This window comes from Zerene cesonia, chromosome 20 (genome assembly GCF_012273895.1).
Source record: "Zerene cesonia ecotype Mississippi chromosome 20, Zerene_cesonia_1.1, whole genome shotgun sequence".
Classification (NCBI taxonomy): Eukaryota; Metazoa; Arthropoda; class Insecta; order Lepidoptera; family Pieridae; genus Zerene; species Zerene cesonia.
In genome coordinates, this window is record NC_052121.1 from 5,373,241 (window position 1) to 5,390,955 (window position 17,715).

At 33.6% G+C, this 17,715-nt stretch overlaps 4 protein-coding genes across 7 annotated transcripts in view; 2 read left to right on the forward strand and 2 right to left on the reverse strand.

Moving 5' to 3' along the window:
* The first annotated feature begins 1,137 nt into the window (after positions 1-1,137).
* LOC119835025 (lys-63-specific deubiquitinase BRCC36-like) lies at positions 1,138-3,065 on the forward strand. Its single transcript, XM_038359616.1, has 6 exons — positions 1,138-1,462; positions 1,538-1,748; positions 1,830-1,927; positions 2,016-2,126; positions 2,336-2,482; positions 2,904-3,065. Exons 1-6 carry the CDS (start codon positions 1,361-1,363, stop codon positions 3,027-3,029), a joined length of 795 nt encoding a protein of 264 aa, XP_038215544.1. The 5' UTR covers positions 1,138-1,360; the 3' UTR covers positions 3,030-3,065.
* LOC119835023 lies at positions 2,990-5,523 on the reverse strand. Its single transcript, XM_038359609.1, has 6 exons — positions 5,126-5,523; positions 4,809-5,043; positions 4,574-4,733; positions 4,018-4,128; positions 3,646-3,801; positions 2,990-3,345 (listed from the first exon to the last, which is right to left on the reverse strand). Exons 1-6 carry the CDS (start codon positions 5,299-5,301, stop codon positions 3,143-3,145), a joined length of 1,041 nt encoding a protein of 346 aa, XP_038215537.1. The 5' UTR covers positions 5,302-5,523; the 3' UTR covers positions 2,990-3,142.
* A 1,463-nt stretch (positions 5,524-6,986) lies between these two features.
* On the forward strand, positions 6,987-12,237 carry LOC119835022 (lanC-like protein 2). 4 transcript variants are annotated; one of them, XM_038359607.1, is made up of 9 exons: positions 6,987-7,011; positions 7,714-7,876; positions 8,073-8,258; positions 8,399-8,556; positions 8,732-8,870; positions 9,842-9,982; positions 10,134-10,319; positions 10,494-10,640; positions 12,000-12,237. In XM_038359607.1, the coding sequence occupies exons 2-9, from the start codon at positions 7,790-7,792 to the stop codon at positions 12,180-12,182; spliced, it is 1,227 nt and encodes a 408-aa protein (XP_038215535.1). In that variant the 5' UTR covers positions 6,987-7,011; positions 7,714-7,789; the 3' UTR covers positions 12,183-12,237. The 4 variants fall into 4 exon arrangements, with proteins under 4 accessions (XP_038215535.1, XP_038215534.1, XP_038215532.1 ...); XM_038359606.1 differs by lacking the exon at positions 6,987-7,011 and adding an exon at positions 7,404-7,511; XM_038359604.1 differs by lacking the exon at positions 6,987-7,011 and adding an exon at positions 7,463-7,595.
* Positions 12,238-13,026: 789 nt separating this feature from the next.
* The window catches only part of LOC119835021 (actin-binding protein IPP-like), a 7,545-nt gene continuing 2,856 nt past the window's right edge, over positions 13,027-17,715 (reverse strand). Inside the window, exons 6-10 of the mRNA XM_038359603.1 lie at positions 17,314-17,477; positions 16,550-16,685; positions 16,181-16,391; positions 15,497-15,717; positions 13,027-14,033 (exon numbers count right to left, since the gene is read on the reverse strand). Coding sequence (XP_038215531.1) covers positions 13,800-14,033; positions 15,497-15,717; positions 16,181-16,391; positions 16,550-16,685; positions 17,314-17,477 — 966 coding nt within the window. The 3' untranslated portion in view covers positions 13,027-13,799. The remainder of the gene's footprint in view (positions 14,034-15,496; positions 15,718-16,180; positions 16,392-16,549; positions 16,686-17,313; positions 17,478-17,715) is intronic.

Sequence of the window (17,715 nt, forward strand, 5' to 3'; positions counted from 1 at the left end):
TCCCCCACTCACCGTACGAAACACAGTGGCATGCCACTATTTCACGCCGGTTTTCTGTGGGGGTGTGGTACTTCCCCACAATAAAATGTTATGGTCCAAGAGCCCATATATGTTCCCTCTGCAGGGGCAAGGCTTATGAAGTTTCAGACCATTATCCACGCTGGCTAAGTGCGGATTCTTGCACGCTCGCCTGATCTCGAATCTTAACTTTTCGATGCAAGTCCAAGGTATTAATGAAGACATGTTATTCAGACAGACCAATCACAATGGGTATAAACATAAACTTATTGTGGGAGTCGAGCACGCTTCGGCACGAATTGGGCCAGCTCGCACTGGGGAAGTACCCCCACAAAAAACCGGCTTGAAATAGTAGCATGCCACTGTGTTTCGTACGGTAAATGGGGGAGCCGGAGGCCCGTTTCCTTTTCCTCACCCGTCCCAGTCCATTCCTTCTTTACAGTCGTTAATCCTTTACTTTTCCCTCACCCCATAAAAGCGGGCAGCGCATTCGCAGAGGCAGTAGTGCCTCAGGTAGCTTTGCGAACGTTCTTGGGCGGTGGTGATCGCTTACCATCAGGCGAACCACCAGCTCAGTTGCCCGCTATGACCTAAAAAAATCCAGAAATCTAAAACATTCAGCTATAAATATGAACGTAACGGTATTATCAAAGAAGAAACGGGTACCGGAAGTACTACATTTAATTGCTAATTATGCTAGTAAGCTCTATCGCACTAGTACATTACTGGTCTTATGGATCTACTTAACACATGCGAAGCCGGGGGTAAAAGCTTGTACTGGGATAAACCATGAGCTACGGCGCCTAAACTTATATCGCTAGTAGTATATTTTAAAGACAGTTAAAAACGGAGCTATTGTTATGTCATTACTCATTGTGTGTTAATATTTCAGATATTTAGAACCCGTAATCGAGTTGGAGTGGTGGTGTGCGAAATGTGAACATTCAATACATATTTGTTTAATATTCCAAAGCAATCTTTCGTTTTATGATATATTTATCTGTATGGTTCAGGCATGGTTCAAGTATCAGTGGCAAGAACGTAATTAGTTTTTAATCTGTGTGCAGGCGGGCAATATGTAAGTTTTTTCTATAATATGGCCGACCGATCAAGTGTCAACTGTCAAATTTCCTTAACACTGTAGCATAATATTATTATACTCGAGAGTAGTATAATAATAACATTCAATAGTTTATTTTTATTTATTAAGTTTATTATTACGAGCTAAAATAACGATATAAACCTTAGGATTTATTTTTGCAGAATATGTAATTAAATTTACTTGCATTTTGTTTGGGTTTGTATAAGTAAAAAAAAAAACACGTGATAAAACAAAAAAAAAATGTTGAATAAAGTGTTGCTATCGACAGATGTAGCCCTTGTTTGTGTCCAACATGCTCTCTCAACGGAAAAGGAAGAAATAATGGGTTTGCTGATAGGAGAGGTTTGTTTTGTATCTAATCATTTTAAAATTATGTTATGTATATTATTCCCTTAGTAATTTCTGCTTTGTTCTTAGGTGCATAATAATGGAAGCCTGGTTTCTATAGTGTCTTCAGTTATATTACGCAGACTAGATAAAAAACCAGATCGTGTAGAAATTTCCGAGGAACAGCTCGTTCAAGCAACCTTAAGAGCAGAAGAATTAGCTGCAGAAGTAGGAAGACCTCTAAGAGTAGTAGGATGGTATCATTCTCATCCACATATCACAGTTTGGCCATCTCATGTTGGTATGTCTATTACATTATCTTTATTATATATTTCATAGATAAACCCAATGTAATATCTAATGTAATCTTTTCCTTTTTCAGATCTAGCAACTCAATCAATGTATCAAAGAATGGATTCAAGTTTTGTTGGAATAATATTTGCTGTGTTTCTTTCCGACCAAACGGCAAAAGCACCATCTGTATGATAAGCTTAAACTAAACTATCATATGGTTTTTATAAAAAAAATAACTTTTTTTATTGAATTACATTTTTCATCTAATTTCCAGGTCCAAATAACATGTTTTCAGTCAATAGATGAAGGAACAAATCAAGGTCGGCGAGAGATTGAGTTGGAAATAACAAATTGCAATGATTCTTTAATGAAGAATAACTTTGAAGTATGTAGGTCTTTGTGTATTTTTAAAAACAAAAAAATGATAATGTTTAAAATTTATTATTTGATCACAGTGACAATGAATTCAATTTAAGGCTATGATTATAGACCTATATATATAATGTTAATGTCACTAAAATTGAACTCAATTTTTATTTAACTATTAAAATATGTTTAAGATTATTGTTGATATTAAATTTCAACTTCCTCTAGATACTTACTCAACTACCGACAACATTAAAGGAAGAGGAAGATGAAGCATTTAAATTGGAGGCAGGAGAAAATGAAGCTGATGATATAATCATAAAACAACACAATACTGCAGTTAGAACTATTGCAATTGGTCATATTGTAGAAAAGGTTTTATATTTGAACAATATTATTATAACATACAATTAGAGATGTTTTCAATTTCAAGTTTATGAAGGCTTTTTTTTATTATATATAACTTTCTATTCTATTGTTAATGATGAAACAAATGCATAACATACATAAATGACCCTGCATCTTAATAAAATATTTTGATCATAATTATGTAAATCATCATAATAAAAGTATGACATACAATTGGAAGTGTCATCATTAAGAGATATATCAAAAATAGAATATAATATTATATTATATAAATGAAAGAAGGTTAATCAAAACCTGTTTTCAATCATTATAATTGTGGTTGCCCTTGGTACCCTATAACCAAAATATTTTTCTTTGGATTTTTGTTTCATAATGATACTTTGTAACAAAAAAAAAATAGGTTAAATGTGACTTCAATTGATTTCAGGTATCACGGCCTATGCTAGAAGCTCTTGTAACAAGAAATGCAATAAATAGTGTTCGTTTAAGGGCTTTGAAAAAACAACATCAAGATTTAATGTCAAGATTAGATAATATGCCGTGTAATATTTAATTAAGTACAAGATATGTTATCCTCTAAGTTTTTTTTATATAAATATACCTTACATCAGTTAAGCTAAACATTAATTATATTTTCTTTAAATTACAAAATATAATAAGTATTTATTACAGTATGTCATTTTTATCAACCATTTCAAAGCCATCAGATGAATCAACACTAGATACTCGTTTTCTCTTTATTTCTGAATTGGAACTATACACAATGTTAGATACAGCACCTCCTAAAGCAGATAAAGCATTATATGCAGAACTGCTCCAACTTCCAACTGGTTGTACTTCCATAGATGATCTAAATTTTTCATGTTGTCCTTGAACATAAATATTTATAGCTTTCATTAATACTTCTTCTTAAACATTGTCTAGATGGCATACCAAATTATGACATATTAAATTTGGGGTTGTTTTTAATAATTGCATATCTCTTCTTCATATTTGAGTGGCTGTACTGATCTAATTTTCAAGGATTTCATTTGGAGAAAAGCTTTGCTTTGTCTTGATGTAAAACTTAGTAATTGAAGGTATGCAAAATTATATGTTAAATAAGGAGTTGTGTTTAAGTTCATTGGCTACTAATAGAAAGTTCTCATACATTATCACACAAAACTCACCTTCAGGTATATATTCTTCTTCACTAGAGTCTGTAACATCCACGTCTTTATCCAAAGTCTGTAATTTTTCCATAGACAAATTTGTAACTAGAGAGCTACTATTATCTGAACTATCACTGGCATCTTCAATGGGCAAGTCTTCAGGCTTCCAGTAATCTAAAAAAAAAGAAAATTAAAAAGACATGAGCAACATTCAAAAAACTAATAATATATTTCTATGTATATTGAATTGGGAATAATAACATAAACATTGTTTTATGATGCACTAAATCACATTACCTTACTGTTCAAAATTAAATGCGCTTATACAAATGATTGGGGCAAAATAGTACTACATATTCAAATATAACATACATTTTTTTATTAACTTACCCAAACTTTGTTTTTCATCAAACATAATTTGAATTTCTGGTTCAATTGAAAGTAAATCTAAATTCTCTGCAGATGCATCTGGCACAAGGCCCTCCAATTCAAAATCGGATTCTAAAAAATGTATATTAGGCATTATGATATAAAATCACCTCATTTTTAAATTCCCTAAATAAATACATCTTGATTATATTAAATGAATAAATATAATATTTTAAAAACAAATTAAATTTCCTTTATTTCCACTTTTGAAAGTGAGGTCTACAGGGGGCAGATGATACTTTACTGTTTCATTTTCTTTATGAACACATTGATGATCAGCCTTCTGTGTCCTGTCTAACAAGAGACATTATTGTGAGACCTCACTGGGAATAGAACCCAGGACTCCTCGCTTCTACACTCACACATTAACCACTGTACCAAGGAGTTAAGTATATGACTTTTTTGTTATTAACTGAACAGACTTTCTTGTTAAAATTTAATTGGTCGCTCACCAAAAAAAATTAAACTATCTACCAAAAAATATTATAATTATACATGAATATTGTAATTCAATTACCTGCTGTTTGCCGCAACCTGTTAATAACTCTTTTTAAGGGTGGTATTAATTTGTTTAAAAATATTAATAACATAGAAAATAAATATGTTAGTATATATCCATTTGTATATCTTCCAATGATGAAAATCATACCAAACATTATTTCCATTAGCAGAAAAGCCTGAAAAATTGGCAATATATATAAAATTATTTCTCTAAAACATTAAGTTTTAATCAGAAAAATTCGTAAACTTACTTTAGTAGGATTATTTTCACGTAACTCAATGTAGTTTATACATTGCTTATTGATCCATTGAGATACTCTAAATAATGATTGTGATAGTTGATTATTACCATTTTGTGCCAAACGTTTTAAACAGGTTGTCCGATGTTTATATTTTAACCAAGCTTCAAATGCATCAACACACACAATAAGAATAGAAAATCCACATATTATTTGCAATATATTAAATTGGCGATAGAAAAGTGCTCTAAAACAATAAAGTCATAGTAATAAACATTATATCGAATTACCTTAACAAAAAATTTGATTGGATAAATTTATTTACTTACATAAAAGTTATGTGAAAATATAGTATAAACAACAAAGACAACCATAAATTGTTCCAAAATAAGACATCTTGAAGGGCATTCGTAAAAGCAATTAAAAGTAATGATTTCTTGCTGATGTTGCTTTCTGAGGGTTTTGAGGAATTCCATTTAAATATCATTTTTAACGACGAAAACATTTTAAATTATATATAATTTAAATATACAAATAAATAAAAATGTCTTTTAACATAACGTTCTAAGTATTCAGGATCTACAATAAAATCACTAATGAGCGATAATATAATAAACTGAGAACTGAGAAGAGAGATATAAGAAGTTGGATAATGAACAAACAATAATTTTAATTTCTCGTTTATTTTCTTTAATTTTCAATTTTGACATATGACAGATTATAGATTGATTAGATGTTTCAACACTGACTGTTGACGGCCCCTGTTTACAATGGGTTATAAAAAATATTTAGATTAAAAATATGCTTGAAGGAAGTAGATGTTACCGATAATTATATTATCCGAAATGATGAAAATAACAGTTAAAGGCTTAGGGAATTTAGCCCCCTTTTCTATAAATTTTAATTGTTTGTTCATCGCTTGTTCATTATTCTTCGAATGAAAAATTGTTTATTCGCCCTTTATTCATTAAAAAAAAAATCTCTCAATTTGGGCCCCCTTATCTGGATATCTTTATTTTCATCATTATCAGATCATGTCGAAGTCCGAGGAAGTCCGAGGTCCTCGCGGCTGAACCACCACTGCTATATAACTTCATTTTCATACCTAATATTAATTTTGATTAATTATCGTTTGTTCCACTACTATTGATCATTGTTCGATCATAAAAATAATTAATAAATGGTTCATTAGTTTTTACCTAGCTAACGCCTTCTTGACTTGCTCATTAGATCATATAGGTGTAAGCGACACCTATGAGTAAGCCATGACTTAAAAATGCTTACTCATAGGTGAAGAATTTCCTTTAACTGCATTTTAATTTGTCTTTTTTTTTAATTTCAACATCATCAAAATTTCTAATCGAAAATTAATTTCAATTAATCCCTGCAAAATATAGTTAAATACAAAAGTTATTTTCAAATACAATCGATCAGAATTACTTAAAATAAATAGTGTATTGGTATAATAAGTATAAGGATTTCGCACTCATATATTTGAAGTCAGTTGTTGGTTTGTCAACAGATAGGGTATGTATTCAGTTACTATTTGTGATACTATGTTATAATGAGATAGTATCTATTGTCTACGGCAATTGGCTAATCCCGTAATATTATACTACTCTTTGCCTGTCACTGATTTCAAATAGATGAGTGGGTAGCGCTTATAGCAATTATATTAATTTATTTTTCGCTTTTGAGTAGTTTTGAAGTCGGTTCAATTTCTTTATGAATATAATATATTTACCTTTTTAGTAATGTAATTCTATTAAAAAAAACGCCTGTAGCTATATCCACTGTCGATGAGGATTTCGAGTTATTTGATGCTATAGTAGGCTCTCTAACGTTTAGAGTCTAAACGAGGATATTCTTTTATCAAACTCTTCTAATCGATAGAGATCTTATTATCTTCCTATTTAATTAGGCGCAAATAGCAAAAAATCTAGTCTAGGCTGTTCAATATTGAGAAGGTTGAGTTTTTTTCTGATGAATATCGATGCTAGCCAGAAGAGCTACAACATCTTAGCACGGAACTGAAGCTTCACTCTGATAGCGACATACTCAAGGGCTTGCCCCTTTTGACGGGGATCACGAACCTCGGCTTGGGCTGTCGCAAATGGAATGAAGTGGGCCGGAAGGACCGTACTTGGTCGGGCTCTCACCCGGGTGGGCGCGGGAACGCGGAACAAGGGACTTCGTCTTCGCCGGCAAAGACGATGTACGCATTCTGCTATAGGTTATTGAGTGCAGCAGGCAGCGGCCACATCCTGAGGGAATTTAAAATATGGTTAAATCAATTTACAAAATTTCGTGTGTTTGCTGTTTAGCGTTAAAGAGTTTTGTTACTGGGGGCCATAACTAGGTGCAGCAGTAATATTTTAATGGAGTTAATAACAGGCTGTATGTTATTGTTAAATCCATTTACATAATTCCGTGTCTGCTCTTCGCCATTGAAGAATTCCATTTTCCACCTCGTCCTTCTCGTTTTTGGAGGACGGTTAAAAATAACGGTTCAATCCTGATAAAATATCAAAATACTGTCACACTTGGGTTACGACTTACTTCTAACTAGTAACTAGTTCAGAAATATTATAACACTCTCGAACTAGTTTTTACTGCGCTTGGGTCACACTGACAGCTATTTATGGCAGCGGGCAAACCTAGTTCTTCTTGATGGCGCATCGACGACCATTTGATGGGCCAACGTCGTAACGTTAAGTAATCTATTGGGAGTAATGTCACTAAAATGTGGGCCAACGCTGGTAAAGAGGGACGAATGGCCATTCATCAAAATATTTAAATGTATATACATATATGTGTCATGTATATGTCATAATTTTTTCATTATAATTCAATAATTAAATTGTTATCAGAGCACTGCCATTCATAAAATAAAATTGAATTGAAAAATTGTTATCAGTTATGGTGTGGTATACCGGCATACTATCAATTGCGAAGAACTGAAATAAAAGCACTATCCTTTGTGAAGATAAAGAATGTCCGGAAAAGGATCCTTTGAGAATCCATATGATGATTATTCTACTAATGCATCCAATAATATTTTGAATGACTCTAAAGATGGAGTAAGAATATTTTTATTTATTATCCCAAAATCATACATACGTTTTGCGATACTCTTTAAACAGCAACAATCATAGTTAAATAATAATGTTCAAAGACAAAAGTCTAACTTAGACGACCACCTATAAGATTTTTCGCTTTAAATAATATAATGTTTATAAATATATTATTACTTGTTATCTGTTCGCCTGTTCACAGATTTCAGAAGTTCTGCAAAAAAAATTGATGAGTTTTAAGGTAACCAAAATAGAAGATCTAATAACTAGATTCAAAAAAGATATTTTTTATGATGGGACTGTATACACTGGTTCTGCTGGTCTAGCACTGTACTATTTGACATGTTCTTCTACAAGTAAAAATGAAGTTAGTCATGAAAATTTGCAGGTAAGCAAATTAATTAATTTTGCAATTGTTATATTAGTAAACAAACTGACATTCACATTTATAATGTTAGTAGGAATTTAATGTTCTTCAATATGAACATTTATATTTTATTTAAAAAATGAACCCTGTCATAATTTCAGAGAGCCCTTGACTTTATTGACATAGAAAATCTTAGAGGTCGTCGAATTAGTTTCCTATGTGGTGATGCCGGTCCATTAGCTATAGCTTCAGTTATCTCATATAAATTGGGAACCAGGCGCCCTAGTAAATTACCAGATTATAAAGATTTAGCTCAAAGGTATTCTTCTTTTATTTAAAATAAATATGTATTCTACCCCGACAAATTAGAAATTGATTAATGACAAGAGTGGGTCCTAGTTTGATTATTAAATGAAAAAAGAGGTTTTTAAAAAACAATATAATGTAACAAATGATCATGATTATAATTCATGTTAAGGGGAAATTTCTTTCAGGATCATGGACTTAATTTCACTTGTTGATGATTCTCCTGATGAAATTTTATATGGAAAAGCAGGCTATTTATATGCACTTTTATTTGTAAACAAGAATATAAGTGGAAAGGATGTCATTCCATCAAGCCATATTGAAAAAGTAAATAGAACAAATTTCAGTCTACCACTTAAAAAATTTACACTATTTTCTGATGGATGCTTATTTTGATTTATATATAAGTATTAATTAATTCCTATTTTGTAAATATTTTTGCAATGCAAATCTACATACTGCAAATATTTTATATTCTTATCAAATTGAAATAATACCAACCCACATACTTATATGGCTTAACCTTTATACTACCTTAATAGCCATGATGCATTCAAAATATTAATTGTTTTACTATAACAGGATAGACGGGCTTTTATGAACTGAAACAATTTTAAATACATACAAAAAGTTGATTCTGACATTCAGTCAATGGTTCACAGTAAAACAAAGAGTAGATTATATACATTAAAACCAAACACACTCTTCACCTCACTCACTGCTAACCTACTGTCACACCAAAAACTATAGCTTGATGTTGATTGTCCTTTTTCAGCTCAAAGCATATATTGCAGACTTATTTCCGACTTTTCAATTAGAAAAAATATTAATTATAGGTAAATAGTCATTGAAAAATTATTTATAACTAGCGGTCCGCCCCGCCTTCGCCCGTGGTATATATATAGCCTATAGCCTATTGCCTTCCTCGATAAATGGGCTATCTAACACTGAAAGAATTTTTCAAATCGGACCAGTAGTTCCTGCGATTACTGTGTTCAAACAAACAAATGTACCTACCTAAAATTATAATGACACAGTACGTTAATTTAAAATGATTTCAAGTAGATAATAAAAAGTCTGTCCATCATGTTATGGTACACAAATGAATGTTCAGAAATCTTCTTCATTGCCACAATGTGTCGTTGGCGTTTTCATTAGAGCCATAATACGAATTTCGCGATATGAATCTTCTTTTAGTGTGATCACAACGCGTTGTGATCAATTTTTTCGTTCATTAATCGCTTTCAGTCTTTGAGTGTAAAACAGCTCGATAATGCTTATATTCCCTGCCTTTTAAGGTAACAAGCGCTATTATAACATCAGGAAAACGTTTCTCTACACAAATGAAATCAGAAAGTCCCTTGCTTTGGCAATGGCATGATAAAATTTATCTTGGTGCTGCGCATGGAATGGCAGGAATACTTTTCATGTTATTACAGGTAATATTATACAATTGCATTATTAGAGGCAATACTTACGCTTAACATTTTTTTACTATGCTGTTATGAATTGGCTTTGTCAACTCTATCATAACAATGTACCGTTTTTATATACCGCATGGGATTTTATATACAATTTGTTTTCTTATAGGCAAGGAGTTACATAAAAGTGACTGAAATGAGAAGTTTCATAAAACCAGCAATAGATTGGTTGATAAGTCGTCGTTTCTCAAGTGGTAACTTTCCATCATCCCTCGGCAGCAGCTCTGGGGACAGATTGGTTCAATGGTGCCATGGTGCTCCAGGATTTGTACCTTTGTGTATTGCAGCATTTCAGGTACAGGGTACCCACACTAATCTAAATCTACATTTTTAGTTTGATTTCTCTTCCTACACTCTGGGTCAACCCAGATGGTAGGAAGAGCAGATACCGTTATCTATTATTTATATATAACAGAAAATAATGTGAATTGATTTATAATTAAATATTAAATCCCATTTTTTTTTTCAGACATTTGAAGATGACAAGTATTTGAAAATAGCCTCTCAATGTGGAGAAGTAATTTGGCAAAGAGGCTTGTGTACAAAAGGATATAGTCTATGTCATGGTGTAAGCGGAAATGCATATGCTTTCCTTCAATTATATCAAATTACCAAGGTAAACAATAGAAATTATTACATATAAAAATATATGCATAGATTGCAATCTATACATAGATAATTTCAAGAAAATAGTGACCTCTTTGAAACTTAAATATAATAATGTTTATTACATTTGAGTTTTAAAGAAGTTTTTTTAGAAGATTACGCTTAAGATCAAATCTTAAGCATATACAATCTGGATTAAATGGACCAAAATAGTATGACTTCCTTTTGTTTCAATCAGGAAAAAATTACGTGATATCTGCCGACCCCCTCCCCTCTTCAAACACCTCACTTAATTTTTGGACGCTCCCTTACCAGCAGGCAAGTCAATAGAGAAGAAGAATACCCTAAAAAGAGATTAATCTTACTATTTATAATATTATAGTATTATAAACGCGAAAGTGTATGTGTATGTTTGTTACTCTTTCATGCAAAAACTACATAACCAATTGCTAATTGCAATTGGTACCCAGATAGCTGGATAACTGGAACACAAAGGCAACTTTATTATCCCGATATTCCTACGGGATACAGAATTACGCGGGTGAAACAACGGTGCGCAGCTAGTAAATAATACTGCTATATTGATTTCATACTGTTTTATTATTGAATTTAGAACGAACATTTCTCAAACAAATGAAAATAAATTTTACGAATATATTTTTTAATATATTCGATTCATCATATATTACCTTTCTGTATTAAATTACGGTATAGGGCAGGTTGCACTTTGCACAAGTTTCGCAGTACAATATACCCTTTGAGATTTTTTTCTCTCATATCATCGACGGCAATGGAGCCGGTGGGTCGCTTGATGGTAAACGCTATCACCGCCCATGAACATTTAGAGAGGCGAAAGGTCGATTGCAGACCTTACGCCTCTACAAATGGATTGCGGACGGATAGACGAGAAGAATAAAGGAAAGGACTGGGTAAGGTGAAAGTGTAAGGTGAAGGATATGGGCCTCCGGTTTCCACACTCACCGAACGAACCACAGTAGCATGCCGATTCACGCCGATCGTCTGGGTGGGTGTGGTATTTTCCCTGTGAGGGCTGGCCCATGGCCCATGGCCGAAGCGTGTTCGACTCCCACTTACAATTTTAACACATCTCACTTGCACAATTATGGCAATTAATATAAATTTTCTCTAGAACTTCCATCATGAATGTTTGGCAGTTAAGGTACTACTTATCTTTCGACTAGAATTATTGTCAAACAAATCAGATCTACATAGTTATTTTAAATATTATCAATAGTAGTAAGATCAGTTACCCGTTATGACATAAAAAAGGTCATGGTTGTAGAGACTGTGGTTTTATACCAGTCTTATTATCTATGGTCTCTGTCATAAAATAAATTATCATTTATAGAAACCTGTACATCTGTATCGCGCTTGCTGCTTTATGGAGTGGTGTGCAGTAGAGAGACAAGGCACTGAACTGCATCACCCTGACAGACCAGCTTCCCTATTCGAAGGCTTGTTGGGTCGAATATTTTTATCAGAAGATATTATTCGACCTTATGATTCCAAATTTCCAGGTTTTTGCTTATAAATCAACATTACTGTTTTTGGTTATGAAATATAATATACATAGTATATACAAATTCCATATGTGGTTTTACTCAGATTACTGGCTTTTCGATTTGATTTCTTGCCATTCCATTAATTAAAGTGAAGGCATATTTGATCACATTAAATAACATTAGTTCCTCTTTGGACATTATTTCATTTTTATTGATCATTTAAATCAAATATTCATATGTCCCTCTTACTAGACAAAAGACTAGTAAAGACTACAAAAGACAGACATTTCATCTGTAACAGTCAAGGAGCCTAAGTTGTAATGATTTGTTTTATTTTTTTATTTGTTTTATGAAAATAAAACAAATTAAGAGACTCGTTTCATTTATACTTTTCTAATGTAAATGAAAATTAGTTTTTTTCACAATTTTATTTATTCATGTAAAGCTAATGTTCGTTTTGTATAAATATCACATAGGTAAAGGAAGCAGGTATATAATAATTGGATAAGTAATATTACTCATATAAAATACTTCATATAACCCATTCGCTTGTATATTACCCTAAATTTTCTATTCAAATTTACAAAATTGTATATCATAATCATACATCGACTCAAAAAATACAAAACGACGAGGTGAACAATAATAATGTCAAAATAATGTGTTTTATAATAATTGTATTTAAAATCTTTGTACATTATGCAACATTAAAACTATGAGAGTTTATTTATAAATTGAAAGAAATTAACAAAAATAAAGTTATACTTTAATAAATATTCGTGAATTGTCAATAGTATACATTGTGGGTATCCCATAAATTTAGCAATCTTTTGGAAGAATGTTACTGAAGTTACTAAAAAAAAACAAATTCATCATGTTGAATACGTTTTTTTTAACTTTTTCGTATAATTCGTTTATATTCTTCCTTATGATAAATCTACATTAAAGTGCTGTGTAAAATTTATATAAGTAAACATAAATATGTATTATAAAAAATCATACAAGCAACGTAACAATTGATACGCGCTATTATCAAAAACTAGGTGCAAATAAAGCTTCTTACATAATGAGCTGGAATATTCTAAATTCTAATTTAATATGTAAGTATATTGTGAAATAAAAAAAAGAAATATCGTGAGATAGTTGCTACATAAAACATCGAAAAACTATTGTTTAATTTTTTAAAGAGAACTTAGCTTAAAGAATTAAAAGATTGCTATAAAAACTACATATATAAGTCAAATCTCTAATATGATGAACTTGGATCCATAGCACGTAATGTTGTTAAGAAAGAAATTATCGTTATACCGCGTCATCTCACGATGACACTCGTAGGATTGATTTTATAAAAACAGAAAATTGTTACAGATCTGAAACTAAACCAAAAATGCTACATACATTTCCTAGCGCATTCTGAACTGTTAAAAACGCAAAAGATATAGAAGATATCAAACCGATAAAAAACCTGCAACCAGTTTAAAAAACTAACAGGTATAACCTCTCAGTAACATCGATAACAACGGGCCCCACTCGACGGCCGTATTAATCGTTATAAGAAAACTGCAACCGGTTCCACTGAACACTTATAATTACAAATAGAACAGCAATCACCTCTCGTGAACCGCTCGGCAGCAGGGTGGGGGGTGTCAGAGCAGGGCGGCGCCGGCCTCCGCGCGCGAGTGCGGCAGCGGCGGGCCGGGCCGCCACGCGTCGTGCGCCGGCTCGTACAGCTCGACGGACGCGAGCGTGGTGCGCGCGCGGTAGAAGGCGCGCTCGCCGCTCTCGCTGTCCCCGCCCGCCACCACCAGCAGCCCCTCGGCCGCGCCCGCCGCGCACCCCGCGCGCGCCTCCCGCAGCCTGCCCACCTCCTCCCACGTGTCCTAACGCATTTGCTCATCATTTATTGTACACAACTTCTGCACGAGTTGTAAGCAAAACAAGTGAACTTCTCTGTTTTGGAATCATCCATAAATTACATCGCACGTATAAGGAAGGGTCTTTAGAGTATCACCACCATAATTGTAAAGATTTAAAACGTGTACTACGATGCGAAATTAAATATTGACCATTCATATTATGATATGAAAAAATCAAAACAACCATTTTTTTCATTTTTAAATATCTGCTTAAAATTGAAAATATGCGACGACGACATCGAATAGAAGGGTTCTTAAATTACGACAACTTGTGACGAGGGGAAAGTCAAAACTCGTAAAATTACATTAAAGTCTTATTCCGATAAAACACTAACAAAAAATAGCCTTTAATAAGATTTTCAATGTTAGTTTACCCGTTTTAACAGAAAAATGTCTTTTGAAACTGCTGAACTGACCTTGAACCAAACTATTCGTAGCAAAGGCTGCTTATATAATAAATTTGAGATGGGACCCAAAAATTATTATCCCAAAATATAGTCATTAATAATGCAGCAGAGATAAATATGTTGGCAAACAGTCTACCAATATCTTATATCTTTAAACGAGCAATTCTTGTATATATATATATGCAATTCTTGTATGTAAAAGATAAATCGATCTAGCTAGGAATTTTTTTTAGAAAATGTCATATTCGTTTTTTATTCGTGTTTTATCGACTTAAACTTACTTTTTTAACAAATAGGAGGCGTTTGAGTAGTCCCAATTTATTATGACTCTTCCTGACATCTATTGGCGAATAATAATACTATAAATGCGAAAGTTTGTGAGGATGGATGCATATGTATGTGTGCGTCTGTAACTCTTTCACGCAAAAACTACTGAACCGATTGCAATGAAATTTGCTTCGTAGATAGCTGGACAACTGAAAAAACACATAGGCACTTTTTATACCGATATTCCTACGGGATACGGACTTACGCGGTCAACCGCGGGTCACAGCTAGTATTAATAATTTACACAAGGTCTTATCTACAACGGATAACCTACAAATTCGGACTACCTACTCGGACTGTCGTTTGTCACCGCTCTATTGTGGGAGTCGAGCACGCTTCGGCACAATTCGGGCCAGCTCGCACCGGGGAAGTACCACACCCCCACAGAAAACCGGCGTGAAATAGTGGTATGCCACTGTGTTTCGTACAGTGAGTGGGGGAGCCGGAGGCCCGTTTCCTTTTCCTCACCCGTCCCAGTCCATTCCTTCTTTCCAGTCGTTAATCCATTCCTTTTCCCTTACCCCAAAAAAGCGGGCAGCGCATTCGCAGAGCCCTACCTTTGCGAATGTTCAAGGGCTGTGGTGATCGCTTACCATCAGGCGAACCACCAGCTCAGTTGCCCGCTATGACATAAAAAAAAAAAAATAAATAATTCTGAAAAGTAATTATAATAGTTTCATTACAATAACTCACATCTTGAAAGCTGTATCTTTCCACCGTTGCCAGCACTGTCCGTCTTGGTGCATTCCCGCCAATAACGTAAAGATAGTTGTCCAACACCACCGCTGCGGCCTGACTACGGGCATTCCGCATCGACTTGAGAGTTTGCCACTTGCGTGAGGTGGGGTGGTAACACAATAAATCTTGCGTGTGCCGCCATGTGTGAGTGCACCCGCCAACTACATATATGAGACCTGAAAGTGATGGAAACAACTATGTATATGATTATACAAATCTACCCAACTTTGGAGTCTTCATGATTTTGTTTCTTAAAACAGTTAAAATGAAGTCAGTTCAAAAATCAATTGGTATATGGAAAAAATTAATGACAGGTACGTATTTGGGACATATTTCTTAAAATTATTATATACTAGCTGCGCCCCGCGGTTTCACCCGCGTAAGTCTGTATCCCGTAGGAACATCGGAATAAAAAGTTGCCAATGTGTTATTCCAGTTGTCCAGCTATCTACGTACCAAATTTCATTGCAATCGGTTTAGTAGTTTTCGCGTGAAAGAGTAACAAACATACACATCCTGACAAACTTTCGCATTCATAATATTATTAGTAGAATAATTATTATTACCATTTATGTTTATGTGTGACATTAATCATGTGCCACATGCTCTATTTATTAATCTTAAAAAGTAATGCAATACCTTCAAACGTAACAACGCCCATACCGAACCGTGGCTCAGGCATGTGTCCCACGAGCGTCCACTCGTCCGACACCGGGTCGTACACTTCCACCGAGGAGCCCATGTCGGAGCCCACCCAGCCGCCAAACGCGTACAGGTTGCCGTTCCACGCGGTCAGGCCAAACTCGCACCGAGCCTCCTTCATAGGTGCTATATCTGACCATTTGTCTGCCTGCAGATTATTTGCGATTAGTAATTATTCGATCTAGATTCTGTTCGTGCATATAAAATAGTATTTAAAAATATAAAAAAATGTTTAAAAAATCTTAGTCTTGTGTGATTAAAATGGAATTGAAAATATTTGAAAAATAATTCGTATTGGAAACAAACCTGCGGATCATAAACTTCACCGTTTGCTAATATTTGGCTTCCCTGTTCACCTCCCACGGCGTACACTCGTCCGCCCAAAGTTGCTACACCAGGTTGTATTCGAGCGATACCCATTGGTGCGAGTTCTTCCCATTCCCTGTATAAGTATGGTTTCAACAAAAAATTTTATATTTAAAAACAGAATAAAAATACATATTTAAGTAATATTTATAATTTTAAATTTTAGACTAATATATTAGAAAACAAAATTTTGGACATTATGTTAAGTTAGCAAAGTATCCAGTTTTAATTGTAAGCAGAAACATTGTATTGTGATTCATAATTCTTAAATGACTCTATAGTTCTTATTTTTACTCATGTTTTATTAACCATGGGAATAATGTAAAATTACTGAAGAGGCTCAGGCTCTTACATAACTTTAACCTTCTGTCTGCAATTAACGAGCCGCACAATATTCTGTCATTTTAAATTTATTTATTATTTTTAATTTTAGTTTAGATATAAAATCAGTGATTAGTTGCTAATTAATTGATGTTTATGTGCGGTTTTCGTTTGTATTTTAAATGTGAGTAAATTTCTGTCTTTCTAATTCATTAAATTGCTAAATTGGGTAAAGGTTAAGGTTATTTGTTCCTCAATACTAATATAAATCTACAGAAATTGAACATTTACATCTTAAAAGTGCACTTCTTAATAATTCCTACATTGTAAGGAATATATATGTCTATGATGCCAATTATATAAGCAAACAAGTGTCTTGATACCTTTTATGAAGATCAAACTTAAGAGCGGAGAACAGAATGTTGTCAGTAGTAAGAGGTGGATGTGGCGCGGTGTCGCGGCACGAGCCGCCTACGATCACAAGAACGCGACGCGCACGGGCCCGCGGCTCTGCCGAGAGCGACACCAGCGCACCGCGACCCGACTTCTGTAAGTTAATCGTAAAACCATGTTAAGAAAAAAGTTGTCTTTGAAGATTTATCAAAAAGGATGCTATTCATTAATGTAACAATGTATTGTTACTATGTCTATTTTTAAATATCTAAATATACTTAGTCTGGCCATAAATACTGTTACACTTAATTATAAAAAAACTAGCAAACCCGGCGAACTCCGTTTCGCCACCAGATGGTTGTATGTGAAAAATGATTTTCCCGCTTTTCAGT